The 20,823-nt window shown below is 40.4% G+C and overlaps 1 protein-coding gene across 1 annotated transcript in view; it reads left to right on the top strand.

Moving 5' to 3' along the window:
• Nucleotides 1–20,823, top strand: part of HSD17B11 (hydroxysteroid 17-beta dehydrogenase 11) — a 47,459-nt gene that overhangs the window by 12,505 nt on the left and 14,131 nt on the right. The window contains exons 3-5 of the mRNA XM_052642034.1: nt 2,434–2,565; nt 4,667–4,773; nt 10,964–11,101. Of these exons, the coding sequence (XP_052497994.1) occupies nt 2,434–2,565; nt 4,667–4,773; nt 10,964–11,101 (377 nt within the window). The remainder of the gene's footprint in view (nt 1–2,433; nt 2,566–4,666; nt 4,774–10,963; nt 11,102–20,823) is intronic.

Genomic DNA, 20,823 nt, shown 5'->3' with positions numbered 1-20,823 from the left:
GCAGATAAAATATCTGCATTTAACAATGACTGTTTTACTTAAGGTAACAGTGATTCTCCTTCGTACAGATGAATACTCTTTCAGTTAATAGTAACTGTGCAACTTTGAGCAAGTTGCTTAACCTCTCTGTGCCTTTTTTCTTCATCATATACTTTAAATGGATGTGTTTATTACACTGGTTTATTATATAAAAGGTTTTTTAAAAATCCACAAACCTACTGTTTAAATATATAAGGTCTTTCTTTCTTTTTGCTCTGCCTAACTTTTCTCAATTACAACATGGGGATCGCAGCAGTATCTACTTCATAGGGTTGTTATGAGGATTAACTGGATTAATGATGCAGACTTCTTAGAAAAGTACCTGGCACTTAGTAGCCACTTTGTAAGAATAGTTGTTAGTATTAATAGAATCACCAATCTAATAGAATCACCAATTAGTAGAATCACTAGTGCTATCTATGTAATTTTGTTATTAGCCATTGTTAAGGGGATTTACTTGGAGAAGGCAGTGGTACCCCACTCTAGTACTCTTGCCTGGAAAATCCCATGGACGGAGGAGCCTGGAAAGCTGCAGTCCAGGGAGTCGCTAGGAGTCGGACACGACTGAGCGACTTCACTTTCACTTTTCACTCTCATGCATTGGAGAAGGAAATGGCAACCCACTCCAGTGTTCTTGCCTGGAGAATCCCAGGGACGGGGGAGCCTGGTGGGCTGCTGTCTATGGGGTCGCACACAGTCGGACACGACTGAAGTGACTTAGCAGCAGCAAGGGGATTTACTAGTTACCTAAAATGGAATACATTCATTTCCAGACTTATCTGGGCAAAGGCTTTCTGGAAAAGATAGTTTTATTATTTGAACCTATTCTTGTGTTTAATTATTGTGTTTTTACTAAAATTATTCCAAAATAAACTATATACTTAAGCAGAGTTTACACAATGGAGTTGTGATTATCAGATATTTTGGCGTAGGCATTTTAATATGGCTCTTTTGGTTTTTATGCAACCTAAACAATTAAACTCTCAGCCTGCTTTCATTATTATGAAATGTGAAAGCCCTAAGGTGGCATATTATGTGATGATGAGGAGCTCAAGGATAAAGATAAGGTCAAGAGTGTCACTGGCAATATAAAACAGTAATTTATATCTTGTCCCTGATGTGTGTGTGTGCTTGGTCATGTCTGACTCGGCGACGCTATGTCGCCAGGCTCCTCTGTCCATGGGATTTCCCAGGAGAGAATACTGGAGTGGGTTGCCATTTCCTTTTCCAAGGTATCTTTCTGACCCACGGATCAAACCTGTGTCTCCTACATTTCAGGCAGATTCTTTACTGTCCGAGCCACAAGGGAAGTCATGAAGTTATATCTTGAGTCCTGTTACTTTGGAGGCATAATGGCAGCTTCATCAGTTCAACCACACAAAATGTCCTGTTTTTCTCAATAACTTAGGGGCATTATTCTGAACAACCGTTTTTATATTGTGCTAGAGGTGTGGATACAGGTACATAGTGTTTGTCAAGGGCCAGACCACTCAGCTTGACCACTCAGTAATTTACATACAACCTGATGAAATTTATTTCTGACTGCTGAGCATTTGGCAGTGACACACTCATGTCCTCCTGATGTGCTGACCGGCCTTCACTCCGACTTCCTTTCTGTCTGAAGTGGCTTATCTTGGGCTCTGAAGTCAGATAATCTGGGAGAGTCTCATCTCCATGTGACCTTAGATATCCACGTGACCTTGGGCAAGAAACAGCCCTTCTATGTTTCACGTTTCTGACCTTTAAAATGAGCATATAAGAGTTACTACTTCATAGAATGGTGAGACTTCAGTGGGATAAATAATGCAATCGTGTGAAATGCATACCATAGTGAAAGGCTTTAATGGGCTACATACCACCTCTCCTTCTGTCCCCCATCTGCTGCGGAGCTGAGGGGGGCGAGGGCGGTGGGTACTGGTTCATGACCTGTTAGGAACCAGGCTGCACAGGAGGTGAGCAGTGGTTGAGCAAGTGAAGCTTCATCTGTATTTACAGCTGCTCCCCGTTGCTTGCATGACCACCTGAACTCCGCCTCCTATCAGATCGGTGGCATCAGATTCTCACTGAAGTGCTCACCCTACTGTGAATTGTTGTGTATCTGTCACTGATTAGGTTTTTGTTAGCCAAATGCCTCTTGGGTTCTAATCAATAGAGACCAAAGTCAAGAGACTGAATTGCAAAAGAAAATTTCTGCCTATTTATTAGACTTACAGGCAGGGCCATTTTGCAATTAAGTACCTAAAAAAATTTTTTTTTCTCTGCTTGACGTATACGTTACAAAACAACTTTTTTCTCACATATAATAGAAAGAGTTATACTTCGTTAAGAGTCATTGCATGCAGACCTATTCCCAGACCTCTAAATGTTGCAAATATTTTAATTTTATTTTTGAAGGTGAAGGCAGAAGTTGGAGATGTTAGTATTTTAGTAAATAACGCTGGTGTAGTCTACACATCAGACTTGTCTGCTACACAAGACCCTCAGATTGAAAAGACTTTTGAAGTTAATGTCCTTGCACATTTCTGGGTAAGTATGATTTCTTTTACCAAAAACATTCCCTTTTGTGCAACCCAAGGATTAAGTTTAAAGTGAAGCTTTCAGCAGACATAAGGTTGAATCAAATCAATACTGACATTTTCTCCAGATACCGAGAATAACATTATACAAAGAAATCATTTTGCATCCTATGAGCAAATCCTATCAATCATTCTTCTCTTCCCTCAAAAAATATGAATAATATGAATTAATAATAAGAATAAACTTTAGGTGTTATATATGTTTTAATTCTAAGCTAGATTTTTACATTTCTGTGTGATCTTTTTAGAGATGAGGGAGGGATTAGAGATTATCTGAGTCGCTTTCTGTGATTCTATAAAAGGTGAACCCAGTCTACCTGTTTACTTTCAGAGTCTCATAAGACTCGGGCCTTATATTATTTCCCGGTTCCAAAATTGCAAACTTTATCAGGAACTTCACCATTCAAGATCTTAAATGGTGAGAGAGAGAGAGAATGAGAGAGAGAGTCTAAATGTTGGTCAAATAGCCATTACGTAAAAGAGCCCCTTAAAGATTTCTTGGATGTGAGTTTGGGATGGATAATCTCAGAATGTAAATTGGTATAGTCACTGTAGAAAATAGTATGTAACTGCCTTTAGAAACAAAAAAAGAGAGCTACCATATGACCCAGCCATCCCACTCCCAGGTATATGTGCAGAAAAAATGAGAACTCTAATTTGAAAAGGTACATATACCCCAGTGTTCATAGAAGCATTATTTATAATAGCCAAGACATGGAAACAACCCACGTGCCCAGAAACACACAATTGAGACTTAGAAGGTGTAGCAAATATGTATACAATGGAAACTTACTCAGCCATAAAAAGAATAAAATATTTCCATTTGCAACAACATGGATGGACCTAGAGAATATACTTAGTGAAGTAGATCAGATAGAGACCCTTTACATATGGAAAATGAAAAATAATACAAATTAGTCTATATGCAAAACAGAAACAGACTCACAGACACAGAAAAACTTATGGTTATCAAAGGGGAGAGGGAAGAGAAAGGGACAAATTAGGAGTCTGGGATTAACAAACTTCTAGGCATAAAACTTCGCTGGTGGCTCAGACGGTAGCGTGCCTGCCTACAATATGGGAGACCCGGGTTCGATCCCTAGGTTGGGAAGATCCTCTGGAGAAGGAAATGGCAACTCACTCCAGTACTCTTGCCTGGAAAATCCCAAGGATGGAGGAGCCTGGTAGGCTGCAGTCCATGGGGTCACAAAGAGTCGGACACGACTGAGCGACTAAACTGAACTAAAACCAGGCATAAAACAGATAAGCAACAGGATCTACTGTATAGCACAGGGAATTATATTTAATACCTCATGATAACCCATAATGGAAAATAATATGAAAGTGTGTGTGTATATATATATATAAAACTGAATCACTTTGCTGTGTACCCGAAACTAATACAATATTGTAAATCAACTTTACTTCAGTTTAGAAGAAGGGATATTGGGGTTGTTGAAAATGCAGTACTGTTTCATTTTATCAGCCCAAGTTATTGACATCCATTTTTTATATTCTTATGCCTTTAAAGTGTGTGTCTTTCTGCCACTCTGAAAATGTAGTTTTTTCTGAATCCTCAGCATACAGTAGGTGCTCAATAAATACTTATTGTATAAAATCATTCAGTGACTGTTGCAAGATTTTTGTCCCTTCAGTATCTTGATGATATAACCAAACTCTTTTCTAACAATTTTACCTTAAATGTAAAATTTTCCATAACTCTAGATATTATACTTGTTCAATATATGAGAAGAGAGAAGACATCAGTGATGGAAGGTGGAGGAACTGGAGACATAAGAAATTAACAATTTAATTGAGATGGATTCTCAAAGCTTCCAGTGTTCATTGTTTCATTTAGCTTTTCTAATCTGGGTGTCCTATCTGCATTATGTTGCCACATTTGGTTTTTTTTCTCCTATGAAAATTAATCTAGGTTTTTTTCATTGATGAAATGTTATGAACAATGTTAAAATACACCTTCATTTTGAAATATTCCCACTGGGTTTGCAAATCAGAAATAATTGTTTTTCTCTTAATAAAACCATTTCTAGACTACAAAGGCATTTCTTCCTGAGATGATGAAGAATAATCATGGCCACATTGTCACTGTGGCTTCAGCAGCTGGGCATATTGGGGTCCCCTTCTTACTGGCTTACTGGTATGTGAATATGTGTTTTTTTCATTGGTTCCTGTGCTTAACTTGAGTGTGATTTCTTGAGTGTAATGAGGACTATTGTTAACAATGATAGGCTTTCCTGGTGTCTCACATGGTAAAGAATCTGCCTGCAGTGCAAGAGACCTGATTTCAGTCTCTGGGTTGGGAAGATCCCCTGGAGAAGGGAATGGCAACCCACTCTAGTATTCTTGCCTGGACAATTCCATAGACAGAGAAGCCTGGCAGTCTTCAGTCCATGGGGGGCACAAAAGAGTCAGACACAACTGAGCAAGTAACACACAGACTTCCAGTGCTGCTGAAATAAGCAGAAGGAGTTGCACAAAGTCTCTTGCACAACAGCCTTATCGATCATTAATCCTCTCCTAGGCTGACCATTTGAGAGGTGGCTACAGGGAAATTATCCAATAGCAGGCCAAGTGCTTCAAGCATTTCTCATCCCTTGTAGCAGCAAGGAATTAGAACGAGGGCAGGATTTTTGCAAGATGAAAAAAGTTAATATCATTTTAATAAAGTAATTTTGGGGAAACTAACCATTAGAAAGAGAGAATATAATCTGGGGTTCCAAATTAAAAACATCCAGACAACGAAATTGTTGTAAAAGTGAATTTTAATAGTTCTTCTAAAAACCCATGCTATTTTAATAACTAAGAAGTTACTGTAACAAGTAGGGCACAGTAATGGTGTGCTCCCCCATGTGGAGAATTAATCCGTGAGGTCATGATAGCCGTGGTCTTCCTGCTGGTGGCAGGCACCCTGTTAGTTGTTAGCTGTTTCTGTATGCTAGCAAATTATCACCCTTTAATGTTGAATTATGACCGTGCAGGTAAATAGATATTGCTCAGATTTGTTTTCCACCAAACAAATGTGCTCTTTTGGAATTAAGTATCTAAATTTTAGAAGTAACACAGATGTAATTGTAAACGTAGCCATACTGCTACTGCTGCTAAGTCGCTTCAGTCACGTCCGACTTTGTGCGACCCCATAGATGGCAGCCCACCAGGCTCCCCTGTCCCTGGGATTCTCCAGGCAAGAACACTGGAGTGGGTTGCCATTTCCTTCTCCAATGCATGAAAGTGGAAAGTGAAAGTGAAGTCGCTCAGTAGTGTCCGACTCTAGCGACCCCATGGACTGCAGACTACCAGGCTCCTCCGTCCATGGGATTTTCCAGGCAAAAGTACTGGAGTGGGGTGCCGTTGCCTTCTCCGAATGTAGCCATAGATATGTGTATAAATACGGGATTTCCCTGATAGCTTAGTTGGCAAAGAATCTGCCTGCAATGCAAGAAACCCTGGTTCAATTCCTGGGTTGGGAAGATCCGATGGAGAAGGGATAGGCTACCCACTTCAGTATTCTTGGGCTTCCCTTGTGGTTCGCCTGGTAAAGAATCCACCCACAATGCGGGAGACCTGGGTTCGATCCCTGAGTTGGGAAGATCCCCTGGAGAAAGGAAAGGCCACCCATTCCAGTATTCTGGCCTGGAGAATTTCATGGACTGTGTAGTCTATGGGGTCACAAAGACTAAGACACAACTGAACGACTTTCACTTCACTTCACTTCACTTCAGGCTCTGGTGGATAACTTATTTTTTTATGACATATAAACATATGAGCCTAGCAGCAGAACCTGAAACTGTCTTTCATCAGGGGAGTGATATACACGTAAAAATCGAATTAGCGTTTAACGGCTAGGGGCTAATTACTTCAAAAGAGACAGTAATGCAGTCTAGGCACGATAGGCCTGTCCTGTGACTGCTTTAGCAGTATTTCATCTTTTTAAAAAAAACTCAAGTCAAGGTTATATTTATTTCTAAAACTATTAGAAAATAAATATATACCAACAGAGAAAGAAAGAAAATGTAGATGAACAAAAAAACAAAATAAAAATCACTTCTGTTGCCATTGCCTAAGAACAACCAACCAGTCTGTGGATATGGTTAGACTAATTTTGCAAATTTGTTTGTTCTTTTTGTTCATCTGTAAACTCTAGCTGATATATTTTGTCAATTCAAATAGCCAATTTATAAGCATGAAAGTTACCAGTATGGAAAGACATGCCAAAATTGAGTTCTAATCATGAGCTTGTAATGGAATGTTATCCAAAAGAATAATTTGGAATAAGAAAATATTAATTGAGGTTATTGATAGTAAGAAGAAATTTAGTGGGCTTTCCTGCTAGCTCAGATGATAAAGAATCTGCCTGCAATGCAGGAGACCTGGGTTCAATCCCTGGGTCAGAAAGATCCCTTGGAGAAGGGAATGGCTACCCACTCCAGTATTCTTGCATGGAGAATTCCATGGACAGAGGAGCCTGGCGGGCTACAGTCCATGGGATCACAGAGTCAGACACAATTGAGCAACTAACGCTTTCACACACACAAAGTGCAGTAAAAAATCCACTTATAGTTAGCTTTTATATATATATATATCTAAAAACAAATTCACTCTGAAGTTCAAAAATATAAAATTCCTTCAACACACTCAAGATCATTATGAGTTTTAATATATTTCTGCATTGTTGGTTCACTTCAGAAAAATCAGAAAAAACAGTTTAGTAGAAGAGAAAAGAAGAATATTTATTGATAATCTCACCACACAGAAATAACCATGATGAGTGTTTCTTATCATTTTTTAGGACATTTTTAATGTAGAAATAGTCATACCTTGAAAAAGATATACATATGTAATCTTTTTTTTAAGTGAACATTTTGCGTGTTAAATATATATATGCAATGTCATTTTCAGTTTTTGTTGGATAATTTATTTTTCCAGATTCTTTCAGTTGCAAGGAACACAAAACGTATACTGCCTCAGACCAAAAGAGAAGTCTTAGGGAGGCTCTCTGTTGCCAAGATGGCTACCAGCCTTGCTGGAATAGTATCTTCTCAACTCCCAAGTCTAGCAGCAGTGGGGAAAAGCCATACCTCCCACTGTTCTAGTCCTGGAGTTCACTCTTAACTAGAACAACTTGGATCCAACTGCTGAACTGGGGTGTAAGCCAGCAAAATCAAAGCCATCTTAGCAGAAAGAGGGAATATGAATGCTAACAGAGGCAAAAAGAGCCTCTGTCCACTACAGACATTTTCAGCTCTTTCCAACAATTTGCCTTCATGAACTGGATACCCCAGGGACTATCCTTGACTACACATCTTGAGAAGCATGATTGTTTATTTCCTTGGGATAAGTAATTAAAAGAGAAATTACTGACTCTAAGAGTATAGCATAGATAGATAGATAAATGGTTAGATAGATAGAATTTTTTTTATTTGGCTGTTATCTCGTGGCATGTGGATCTTTGCTCCCCAGCAAGGGATTAAACCCGCACCCCATGCAGTTTAAGCACAGTCTTAACCACTGGACTGCCAGAGAAGTCTCAAGCATGGCATATTTTTTTAATGAATTTTATACCTTTTGCCAAATTGTCTTCCAGAAAATGCTGCCAACTAACCTGTATTTTGGAAAACTGCCATTTAACCTATACTTTGGAAATTCTGTTGAACGTTCTCTCATATTTTTTTCTTAAAGCTGAGACATATGATTTAAAAATATTGCCAGTCCAATTCTATAAAATGAAAGTATTTTGTACGCTGAAAACAACTCAAACAAATAAAAAATTTCCTACTATCCTTAATGTTACTCCTAGGCACAACTTTTATTTTGTATTTATCTTGTATTTTGTACTTATCTTGTATTTATTTTGTATTTATATTAATTACCCCTGAAAAGATAAAACATTTCATATACATATATCTATTGGTTTTGGGGGGCTTCCCAGGTGTCACTAGTGGTAAAGAACCTGCCTACCAGTGCAGGAGATGTAAGAGATGCATTCAATCCCTGGGAAGATCCCTTGGAGCAGGGCACAGCAATCCACTCCAGTATTCTTGTCTGGCAGGCTACAGTCCATAGGGTCACACAGAGTTGGACAGTCGACTGAAGTGACTTAGCACTCATACACATTGGTATTTTTATTTTGTAAATTTTCTGCTAATGTCCTTAGGCATTTATCCATTGAATATTGTCTCATTCATTTGACTTGCTCAGTGGTTCAGTGGTAAAGAACCCACCTGCCAATCCAGGAGATATGGATTTGATCCCTGAGTTAGGGATCTTGCCCTGGAGAAGGAGATGTCAACCCAATCCAGTATTCTTGCCTGGAAAATCCCATGGACAGAGGAGCCTGGCGGGCTACTGTCCATGGGATCGTAAAATGGGTCAGACATAACTGAGCATGTTCATTCATTTATAAAAATTGTTGTTTATTCACCTAATTCTTACGGCACCCTAATCCTTGTCCTATAAGTTGCAAATGCTTTACCAGTTTGTCATTTACCTCTTAACTTGGTTGTTGTTGCTTTTATTTATTCACAAAGTCAATTTCCCAGGCAAGAATACTGGAGTGGGTTGTCATTTCCTTCTCCAGGGGGTCTTCCCCACCCAGGGATCAAACCCGCGTCTCTTACATCTCCTGCATTGGCAGGCAGATTCGTTACCACCAGTGCCACTGGGAAGCCCTTAACTTGGTTAGGAGCTGATATAAGTTTCGACTATATCATATTAGAGGTCTGATTTGCCACCCAAATTTAAAGCCTAATTCCACTACTTTGTTTTTTGTCTTTGGGCAAGCTCTATAATCCCACCTCTACCTAAGTTTCTTTTTTGGGAAATGGAGATCATAATAGTATCGGTATCAGAGAATTGTTGTAAGGGATTAAATCAAATAATGCATCTGAATAACTGAGGTCAGTGTCTGGCATATAGTAATCAATTTTAGATATGATTATTTTTGTTTCTGTTGTGTACAGAAGATTTACATTTTATGTAACTGAATCTAGCAATCTTTCTTTTAAGGCTTCAATAAATGTCTAAGCTTCAGGAAAAAAAGAGTAAAAGAGAACTGTCCACAGCTTTCTGTGTTCCAAAGCACAGGTTAATTGGCAAGAATTTACTTTGTATAATTGCTAATCTGTACAGGCTTAAAGAAAAGCAATCTGTCTAGTAATTAATGGTACTGAATTATACACTTAAACATAATTAAAATTGTAAATTTTATATTAAAAACATTTTGTATAATTTTAAAAATTAATAAAGTAATATTCTAAAACCCATTGAATTGCATTCCTAAGTGAGTCAATTATATGGTATGTGACTTTATATTTTTCAGTAACGCTACTTTCTCTAAAAGCCTAGTTGGAAAAGTAATGTCCACTTAAAATATGGTTAATTTCCCTTCTCTTTCCAAATGAAGGCACTATGATGATAAGAATTGCTTTACATTTTGATTTATTCACTTGAAAAATATTTACTGAGCACCTATTATAAGCCAAGCACTGTGCCAGGTCCTGGGGATTCTTTGGAGACCAAAACAGTCATAGCGATTATTATAGTGAAGGTATGGGGCCAGACGTTTAAAAAGTTCATCCAAATGAATATTTAATTACAAATTCAAGATGTGCTTCATGGAAAACTGAAGACTACTGTATAAAGGGGAAATAATTTAGACTAGGGTTTTGGAAATGATCTTTGAAGAAGTCAAGCTAAGACTTTAAGGAAGAACAGGACTTACCCAGGAGAATTTCCCAATAAATTCCATGAACAGGTTGTAATAAATAATGAACAGCCTATAGTGACATTACATTTTAGGGAAACAGCAACAATAAAACCGGACACCCTACCAGTTTTCTTAACAAGACATTTAAGCCTACTCAGTTCTCTGATAAATGCTGAGATGCAGTAAATGCTTCTTAGACTTTGTTGTTATTTGTTGGTTTAGTTGCTAGTGGTGTCCGACTCTTTTGCAACCCCCTGGACTGTAGCCTGCCAGGCTCCTCTGTCCATGGAATTTTCCAGGCAAGAATGCTGGAGTGGGTTGCCATTTCCTTCTTGAGTGGATCTTCCCAACCCAGGGATCGAACCCAGATCTCTTGCATTGACAGGCGAGTTCTTCAGCGCTGAGCCACCTGGGAAGCCCTCTGCGACTTTACTGTGCCTATCAGTTTGCCCAAGGGTCATCTAAAATGCAGATTCTAATTCAGCAGGTCCTGGCCAGGCCTGAGATTTAGATGTTGCCCATGCTGTTTGGCAGAGCACCACACTTAACTAAGGAAAACAGATGTGTGAGTTAAATACATGTAGCCGCTTTCTTGAATTATTTTATGAACTCTGTTTATTTTCAGTTCAAGCAAGTTTGCTGCTGTTGGATTTCATAAAGCTCTGACTGAAGAATTGAGTGCCTTAGAAAGAACCGGAGTCAAAACAACATGTCTCTGCCCTAATTTTATAAACACTGGCTTCATCAAAAACCCAAGTACCAGGTAAGTTGACGCAAAAAATGGAGACAGACGGATTGGTGGTTGCTATGAATATCAACCATTCTATAGGTTTTCCTAAGTATTTTAATCCTTAAAGCATCTCATATTCGAGGCCCTTAGCTCATCTCAGTTTCAGCTTCTGGAGACTATGGGAGTATCTAGAGAAAGAGAGAGAATGTATATAAACAGATATGAATGACACAGTGAAGTTGCTTAGCCTTCCTTTTTTCTTCGCTTAGGTGGTGGTTCTCAGACTTCAGTACTTACACCTCTCTCTAGGAGTACTGGGAACCATGCAGGGGTCCCACCCCCAGAGTTGTGCGTTTCTTCATTTTGTTCGGGATAGAGTAATGGTGGAGAAGGGAGCCTGGAACTCTGTATATTAACAAGCATCATAATTAGTTCTTTTTTTATTTTTTAAAAAATATTTATGCACTTATTTCGCTGTGCTAGATCTTACTTGTGGCACGTGGGATCTTTCTCCTTTGTTGCATCACGCGAACTCTTAGCTGTAGGATCGAGTTTGCTGATCTGGGATTGAACCCAGGCCCCCTGCATTGGGAATTCGGAGTCTTAGCCACTGGACCTCTAGGAAAGTCCCACATCATAAGTAATTCTGATACAGGTGACCGGTACCAGTGTAAAAAGAAAAAAGAGCTTTCCTTTGGTAATCTAGAGATCATCCTTCAGATAAGTTCAGTTCAGTTCGGTCTCTCAGTCCTGTCTGACGCTGCAACCCCATGGACCGCAGCACGCCAAACCTCCCTGTCCATCACCAACTCCCGGAGTTTACCCAGACTCACGACCATTGAGTCGGTGATGCCATCCAACTATCTTATCCTCTGTCATCCCTTCTCCTCCTGCCTTCAATCTTTCCCAGCATCAGGGTCTTTTCAAATGAGTCAGCTTTTCACATCAGGTGGCCAAAGTATTGGAGTTTCAGCTTCAACATCAGTCCTTCCAATGAACACTCAGGACTGATCTCCTTCAGGATGGACTGGTTGGATCTCCTTGCAGTCCAGGGAGGCTCAAGTGTCTTCTCCAACACCACAGTTCAAAAGCATCAATTCTTCTGCGCTCAGCTTTCTTTATAGTCCAACTCTCACATCCATACACGACTACTGGAAAAACCATAGCCTTGACTAGACAGACCTTTGTTGACAATATAATGTTTCTGCTTTTTAATATGCTGTCTAAGTTGGTCAAAACTTTTCTTCCAAGGAGTAAACATCTTTTAATTTCATGGCTGCAATCACCATCTGCAGTGATTTTGGAGCCCAAAAAATTAAGTCTGACACTGTTTCCACTATTTCCCCATCTATTTCCCATGAAGTGATGGGACCAGATGCCATGATCTTCGTTTTCTGAATGTTAAGCTTTAAGCCAACTTTTTCATTCTCCTCTTTCACTTTCATCAAGAGGTTTTTTAGTTCCTCTTCACGTTCTGCCATAAGGGTGGTGTCATCTGCATATCTGAGATTATTGATATTTCTCCCGGCAATCTTGATTCCAGCTTGTGCTTCATCCAGCTCAGCATGTCTCATGATGTACTCTGCACATAAGTTAAATAAGCAGGGTGACAATATACAGCCTTGACATACTCCTTTTCCTATTTGGAACCAGTCTGTTGTTCCATGTCCAGTTCTAACTGTTGCTTCCTGACCTGCATACAGATTTCTCAAGAGGCAGGTCAGGTGGTCTGGTATTCCCATCTCTTTCAGAATTTTCCACAGTTTACTGTAATCCACACAGTCAAAAGCTTTGGCATAGTCAATAAAGCAGAAATAGATGTTTTTCTGGAACTCTTTTGCTTTTTCGATGATCCAGCAGATGTTGGCAATTTGATCTCTGGTTCTTCTGCTTTTTCTGAAACCAGCTTGAACATCTGGAAGTTCGTGGTTCACATTTTGCTGAAGCCTGGCTTGGAGAATTTTGAGCATTACTTTACTAGCGTGTGAGATGAGTACAATTGTGCGGTAGTTTGAGCATTCTTTGGCATTGCCCTTCTATGGGATTGGAATGAAAACTGACCTTTTCCAGCCCTGTGGCCACTGCTGCCTTTTCCAAATTTGGTGACATATTGAGTGCAGCACTTTCACGGCATCATCTTTTAGGATTTGACATAGCTCAACTGGAATTCCATCACCTCCGCTAGCTTTGTTCATAGTGATGCTTCCTAAGGCCCACTTGACTTCACATTCCAGGATGTCTGGCTCTAGGTGAGTGATCACACCATTGTGATTATCTGGGTCATGAAGATCTTTTTTGTATAGTTCTTCTGTGTATTCTTGCCACCTCTTGTTACTATCTTCTGCTTCTGTCAGGTCCATACCATTTCTGTCCTTTATTGAGCCCATCTGTGCCTGAAATGTTCCCTTGGTATCTAAGTTTCTTGAAGAGATGTCTAGTCTTTCCCATTCCATTGTTTTCCTCTATTTCTTTGCACTTATCACTGAGGAAGGCTTTTTTATCTCTCCTTGCTATTCTTTGGAACTGTGCATTCAAATGGGTATATTTTTCCTTTTCTCTTTTGCTTTTTGCTTCTCTTCTTTTCACAGCTCTTTGTAAGGCCTCCTCGGACAGCCATTTTGCTTTTTTGCATTTCTTTTTCTTGGAGATGGTCTTGATCCCTGTCTCCTGTACAATGTCACAAACCTCCGTCCATAGTTCACCACTCACTCTGTCTATCAGATCTAGTCCCTTACATCTATTTCTCACTTCCACTATATAATCATAAGGGATTTGATTTAGGTCATACCTGAATGGTCTAGTGGTTTTCCCTACTTTCTTGTATTTAAGTCTGAATTTGGCAATAAGGAGTTCATGATCTGAGCCACAGTCAGCTCCCAGTCTTGTTTTTGCTGACTGTATAGAGCTTCTCCATCTTTGGCTGCAAAGAATATAATCAGTATGATTTCAGTGTTGGCCATCTGGTAACGTCTGTGTGTAGAGTCTTCTCTTGTGTTGTTGGAAGAGGGTGTTTGCTATGACCAGTGTGTTCTCTTGGCAAAACTCTGTTAGCCTTTGCCCTGCTTCATTCTGTACTCCAAGGCCAAATTTGCCTGTTACTACAGGTGTTTCTTTTTTTTTTTTTCCTTCTCCCCAGGTGTTTCTTGACTTTCTACTTTTTCATTCCAGTCCCCTGTAATGAAAAGGACATCTTTTTTTGGTGTTAGTTCTAAAAGGTTTTGAAGGCTTCCCTGGTGGCTCAAACTGCAAAGCGTCTGCCTGCAATGCAGGAGACCTGGGTTTGATCCCTGCGTCAGGAAGATCCCCTGGAGAAGGAAATGGCAACTGACTCCAGTGTTCTTGCCTGGACAATTCCATGGATGGACGAGCCTGGTAGGCTCCAGTCCATGGGGTCACAAAGAGTCGGACACAACTGAGCAACTTCACTTTCTAAAAGGTCTTGTAGGTCTTCAGAGAACTGTTCCACTTCAGCTTCTTCAGCGTTACTGGTCGGGGCATAGACTTGGATTACTATGATATTGAATGCTTTGCCTTGGAAACGAACAGAGATCAGTCTGTCATTTTTGAGATTGCATCCAAGTTTTGTATTTCGGACTCTGTTGACTGTGATGGCTACTCCATTTCTTCCAAGGGACTCTTGCCTACAGTAGTAGATATAATGGTCATCTGAGTTAAATTCACCCATTCCAGTCCATTTCAGTTTGCTGATTCCTTAAATGTCAATGTTCACTCTTGCCATCTCCTGTTTGACCACTTCCAGTTTGCCTTGATTCATGGACCTAACATTCCAAGTTCCTATGCAGTATTGCTCTTTACAGCATCAGACCTTGCTTCTATCACCAGTCACATCCACAACTGGGTGTTGTTTTTGCTTTGGCTCCGTCTCTTCATTTTTTCTGGAGTTATTTCTTCACTGAACTCCTATAGCATATTGGGCACCTACTGACCTGGGGAGTTCATTTTTCAGTGTCCTATCATTTTGCCTTTTCATACTGTTCATGGGGTTCTCAAGGCAAGAATACTGAAGTGGTTTGCCATTCCCTTCTGCAGTGGACCACATTTTGTCAGACCTCTCCATCATGACCCACCCGTCTTGGGTGGCCCTATGGTCAATGTGATTAGGTTGGTTAGTTTTCTGTGATTGTGGTTTCAGTCTGTCTGCCCTCTGATGCCCTCTCTCAGTGCCTACCGTCTTACTTGGGTTTCTCTTACCTTGGACTTGGGGTATCTCTTCACGGCTGCTCCAGCAAAGTGCAGCTGCTGCTCCTTACCTTGGACGTGGGGTAGCTCCTTTTTGCCACTCCAGTGCCACCCGAAATTAGTAACAGATCAGAATCTTTTCAAAATAAGTACCAGATCAGAATCTTTTCTGGGTTAGAAAATAAAATTACAAAGGATTGGCACTGAGGTTAATTTTTAATGTTTCCTGTCTTTGAGAATAGCTTTAATATTTTTATAAACATGATGGTTACTTTAAAAAACAATTCCAACATACAGAAAAGTACAAATAAATTTTTTTCCATTTCATTTAAACCCTCTATCCAGTGGAGACTATTTTTAACATTTTGAAGAACATTCTTTTGGACATCTCTTTGAAAATGAAAGTGATAGTAACTCAGTCGTGTCTGACTCTGTGACCCCATGAACTGTAGCCCACCAGGCTTCTTTGTCCATGGGATTCTCCAAGCAAGAATACTGGAGTGGGTTGCCATTTCCTTCTCCAGGGGATCTTTCTCTAGGGATTGAACCCATGTCTTCTGCATTGCAGGCAGATTCTTTACCATCTGAGCCACCAGGGAAGCACAGATATCTCTTTTTGTACAGATTAAATGTCTAAATTTCATATAACTGGCATATATTACACATGAGATTCTAGAAGCAGTAAGTAAACTGCTTGTTCCCTCAGCATTATGATTATAGACAACAAGTTATTAGTGTTGTTTAGCCACTAATTCATGTCCAACTCTTTGCGATGCTATGGACTGCAGCCCGCCAGGCTCCTTTTTCTATGGGATTCTCCAGGCAAGAATACTGGAGTGGGTTGCCTTTTCCTTCTCTAGGGGACCTCCCAGACCCAGGGATCAAATCTTCATCTCCTCCTTGGCAGGTGGGTTCTTTACCACTGAGCCTCCCACGAAGCCCATAGGCAGCAATACTGTATTTACAAAATGCAAAATTGCTTAGAAGTTAGATTTTAAATGTTCCCATCACAAAACAGAAATAAATATGTAATGAGATACAAGTGTTACCTAATGCTAAGGTGGCAGTCATATGGCAATATATAAATATATCAGATCAACTAGTTGTACACAAACTTATATGATAGGTAAAATATATAGGAAATAATTTTTAAAAGTTCACTGAAACTGAAAGTTATTCTCAAAGGTAGAGGAGAGTGTTTTACCCCCAAGATAAAGTTTGCCAATATTTAGACACTAAAATAATATATTTGAGTCAAGCTTATCACTTAGACTGTCTTTCAGCAGTTAAAAACAGACATTGTGTATATATTTTCACTGTAATTGAATTTTTTACCCTTGCCCCCAGAATAAGCCTGAGGAAAGCTGACATTCATGATGGCAAGGGTGACCTCTGCTGGCCAAACTCTGCTTGTACAACTAAAAATAATTGGGACACTTGCCTTAGCGGATGGTGCTGCTGCTGCTGCTAAGTCACTTCAGTCGTGTCCGACTCTGTGCAACCCCATAGACGGCAGCCCACCAGGCTCCCCCGTCCCTGGGATTCTCCAGGCAAGAACACTGGAGTGGGTTGCCATTTCCTTCTCCAATGCATGAAAGTGAAAAGTGAAAGTGAAGTCGCTCAGTCGTGTCCGACTCTGTGCGACCCCATGGACTGCAGCCTACCAGGCTCCTCCGCTGGCGGATGGTGAGGGGAAGTTTAAGTAGAAGTCAACCTGATTCTAGCCTGATCGAGAATATAACCTGACTAAGGAAGGGTCTGGGGCTTGTCCTGCCACACGAATCCCCTTGAAGATAAGCTGAATTAGGATGCCAAAGGTGAAGTTGGGTTTAATGTAGAAACTGAGTTTCAATTCAGTTTGGTTCAGTTCAGTCGCTCAGTCGTATCCGACTCCGCAATCCCATGGACCGCAGCACACCAAACCTCTGTCCATCACCAACTCCTGGAGTTTACCTAGACTCCCGACCATTGAGTCGGTGATGCCATCCAACTATCTTATCCTCTGTCATCCCTTCTCCTCCTGCCTTCAATCTTTCCCAGCATCAGGGTCTTTTCCAATGAGTTAGCTCTTCGCATCAGGTGGCCAAAGTACTGGAGTTTCAGCTTCAACATCAGTCCTTCCAAAGAATATTCAGGACTGATCCGCTTTAGGATGGACTGGTTGGATCTCCTTGCAGTCCAGGGGATTCTCAAGAGTCTTCTCCGACACCATAGTTCAAAAGCATCAATTCTTCGGTGCTCAGCCTTCTTCACAGTCCAACTCTCACATCCACACACGACTAGACGGACTAGTCTAGCCTTGACTAGATGGACCTTTGTTGACAAAGTAATGCCTCTGCTTCTTAATATGCTGTCTAAGTTGGTCATAACTTTTCTTCCGAGGAGTAAGCATCTTTTAATTTCATGGCTGCAGTCACCATCTGCAGTGATTTTGGAGTCCAAAAAAATAAAGTCTGCCACTGTTGCCACTGTTTCCCATCTATTTGCCATGACGTGATGGGACCGGATGCCATGATCTTCGTTTTCTGAATGTTGAGCTTTAAGACAGCTTTTTCACTCTCCTCTTTCACTTTCATCAAGAGGCTCTTTAGTTCTTTTTCACCACCATAAGGGTGGTGTCATCTGCATATCTGAGGTTATTGATATTCCTCCCAGCAATCTTGATTCCAGCTTGTGCTTCATCCAGCTCAGCATTTCTCATGATGTACTCTGCATATAAGTTAAATAAGCAGGGTGACAATATACAGCCTTGACATACTCCTTTTCCTATTTGAAACCAATCTGTTGTTCCATGTCCAGTTCTAACTGTTGCTTCCTGACCTGCATACAGATTTCTCAAGAGGCAGGTTAGTTGGTCTGGTATTCCCATCTCTTTGAGAGTTTTCCACAGTTTATTGTGATCCACACAGTCAAAGGCTTTGGCATAGTCAATAAAGCAGAAATAGAGGTTTTTCTGGAACTCTCTTGTTTTTTCAATGATCCAACAGATGTCGGCAATTTGAGCTCTGGTTCCTCTACCTTTTCTAAAACCAGCTTGAACATCTGGAAGTTCACGGTTCATGTACTGTTGAAGACTTGCTTTGAGAATTTTGAGCATTACTCTTCTAGTAAGATGAGTGCAATTGTGCGGTAGTTTGAGCATTCTTTGGCATTGCCTTTCCTTGGGATTAGAATGAAAACTGACCTTTTCCAGTCTTGTGGCCACTGCTGAGTTTTCCAAATTTGCTGGCATATTGAGTGCAGCACTTTCACGGCATCATCTTTTAGGATTTGACATAGCTCAACTGGAATTCCATCACCTCTGCTAGCTTTGTTCATAGTGATGCTTCCTAAGGCCCACTTGACTTCACATTCCAGGATGTCTGGCTCTAGGTGAGTGATCACACCATCGTGATTATCTGTGTCATGAAGATCTTTTTTGTATAGTTTTCTATGTATTCTTGCCACCTCTTCTTAATACCTTCTGCTTCTGTTAGGTCCATACCATTTCTGTCCTTTATTGAGCCCATCTTTGCATGAAGTGTTCCCTTGGTATGTCTAAAATTCCTGAAGAGATGTCTAGTCTTTCCCATTCTATTGTTTTTCTCTATTTCTTTGCACTGATCACTGAGGAAGGCTTTCTTATTTCTCCTTGCTATTCTTTGGAACTGTGCATTCAAATGGGTATATCTTTCCTTTTCTCCTTTGCTTTTCACTTCTCTTCTTTTCACAGCTATTTGTAAGGCCTCCTCAGACAGCCATTTTGCTTTTTTGCATTTCTTTTCCTTGGGGATGGTCTTAAACCCTGTTTCCTGTATAATGTCACGAACCTCCGTCCATAATTCATCAGGCACTCTATCAAATCTAGTCCATTAAATCTATTTCTTACTTCCACTGTATAATCATAAGGCATTTGATTTAGGTCATACCTGAATGGTCTAGTGGTTTTCCTTACTTTCTTCAATTTAAGTCGGAATTTGGTAATAAGGAATTTATGATCTGAGCCACAGTCAGCTCCTGCTCTTGTTTTTGCTGACTTTTGGCTGCAAAGAATATAATCAGTCTGCTTTTGGTGTTGACCATCTGGTGATGTCCATGTGTAGAGTCTTCTCTTGTGTTCTTGGAAGAGGGTGTTTGCTATGACCAGTGCGTTCTCTTGGCAAAAGTCTACTAGCCTTTGCCCTACTTCATACCGTACTCCAAGGCCAAATTTGCCTGTTACCCCAGGTGTTTCTTGACTTCCTACTTTTGCATTCCAGTCCCCTATAATGAAAAGGACATCTTTTGGGGGTGTTAGTTCTAAAAGGTCTTGCAGGTCTTCATAGAACCGTTCAACTTCAGCTTCTTCAGCATTACTGGTTGGGGCATAGACTTGGATTACCGTGATATTGAATGGTTTGCCTTGGAAACGAACAGAGAGCATTCTGTCGTTTTTGAGATTGCATCCAAGTACTGCATTTCGGACTCTTTTGTTGACCATGATGGCTACTGCATTTCTCCTAAGGGATTCCTGGCCACAGTGTTAGATATAGTGGTCATCTGAGTTAAATTCACCCATTCCAGTCCATTTTAGTTCACTGATTCCTAACATGTTGACATTCACTCTCCTGTTTGACCACGTCCAGTTTGCCTTGATTCATGGACCTGACATTCCAGGTTCCTATGCAATATTGCTCTTTATAGCATCCGACTTTGCTTCTGTCACGTCACATCCACAACTGGGTGTTGTTTTTGCTTTGGCTCTGTCTCTTCATTCTTTCTGGAGTTATTTCTCCACTGAACTCCTGTAGCATATTGGGCACCTACTGACCTGGGGAGTTCAATTTTCAGTGTCCTATCTTTTTGCCTTTTCATACTGTTCATGGGGTTCTCAAGGCAAGAATATGGAAGTGGTTTGCCATTCCCTTCTCAGGTGGACCACATTTTGTCAGAACTCTCCACCATTACCCGTCTGTCTTGGGTGGCCCTACATGGTATGGCTCATAGTTTCATTGAGTTAGACAAGGCTCTGGTTCAATGTGTTCAGACTGGTTAGTTTTCTGTGATGGTAGTTTTCTGTCTGTCTGCCCTCTGCTGGAGAAGGATAAGAGACTTCCGGACGCTTCCTGATGAGAGGGATTGGCTGTGGGGGGAACTCTGTCTTACCCTTATGGGCAAGGCCATGCTCAGTAAATCTTTAATCCAGTTTTCTGTTGATGGGTGGAGCTGTGTTCCTGCTGTTTACCTTGGGCCAAACTATGCTGGCCAAACTCACTCCAGCACCACACAGCCACTGCTCTCTCCAGCAGAGTTCTAATTAGAGGACAGAAAAATTCTTACTTCGGTTTGTATTTTGAACACTAAATAAAATCTCCAGTTTTCTTAAACCTCATCAACAGTACTTTGCTTAGAGAGATCAAGTAACTTGACTGTAATTGTCAGAACTGAGTTTCAGATTGAAATTTCTTTTTTTTGCAGAGGGACAAGCCTTTGAGAAAAAAGGAAGCAATCCTCCTTTAAGGGACCAGTTCACAATAATTTGTTTTATATTAATGTTGGAACTTAAATTGTCTTTTAAGGCACATCAAAGATGTAGC

Source organism: Budorcas taxicolor, chromosome 6, assembly GCF_023091745.1.
Source record: "Budorcas taxicolor isolate Tak-1 chromosome 6, Takin1.1, whole genome shotgun sequence".
In the NCBI taxonomy this organism is placed as follows: domain Eukaryota; kingdom Metazoa; phylum Chordata; class Mammalia; order Artiodactyla; family Bovidae; genus Budorcas; species Budorcas taxicolor.
The sequence above is the reverse complement of the archived record's forward strand: the minus strand, read 5'-3'. Positions and strand labels throughout refer to the sequence as shown.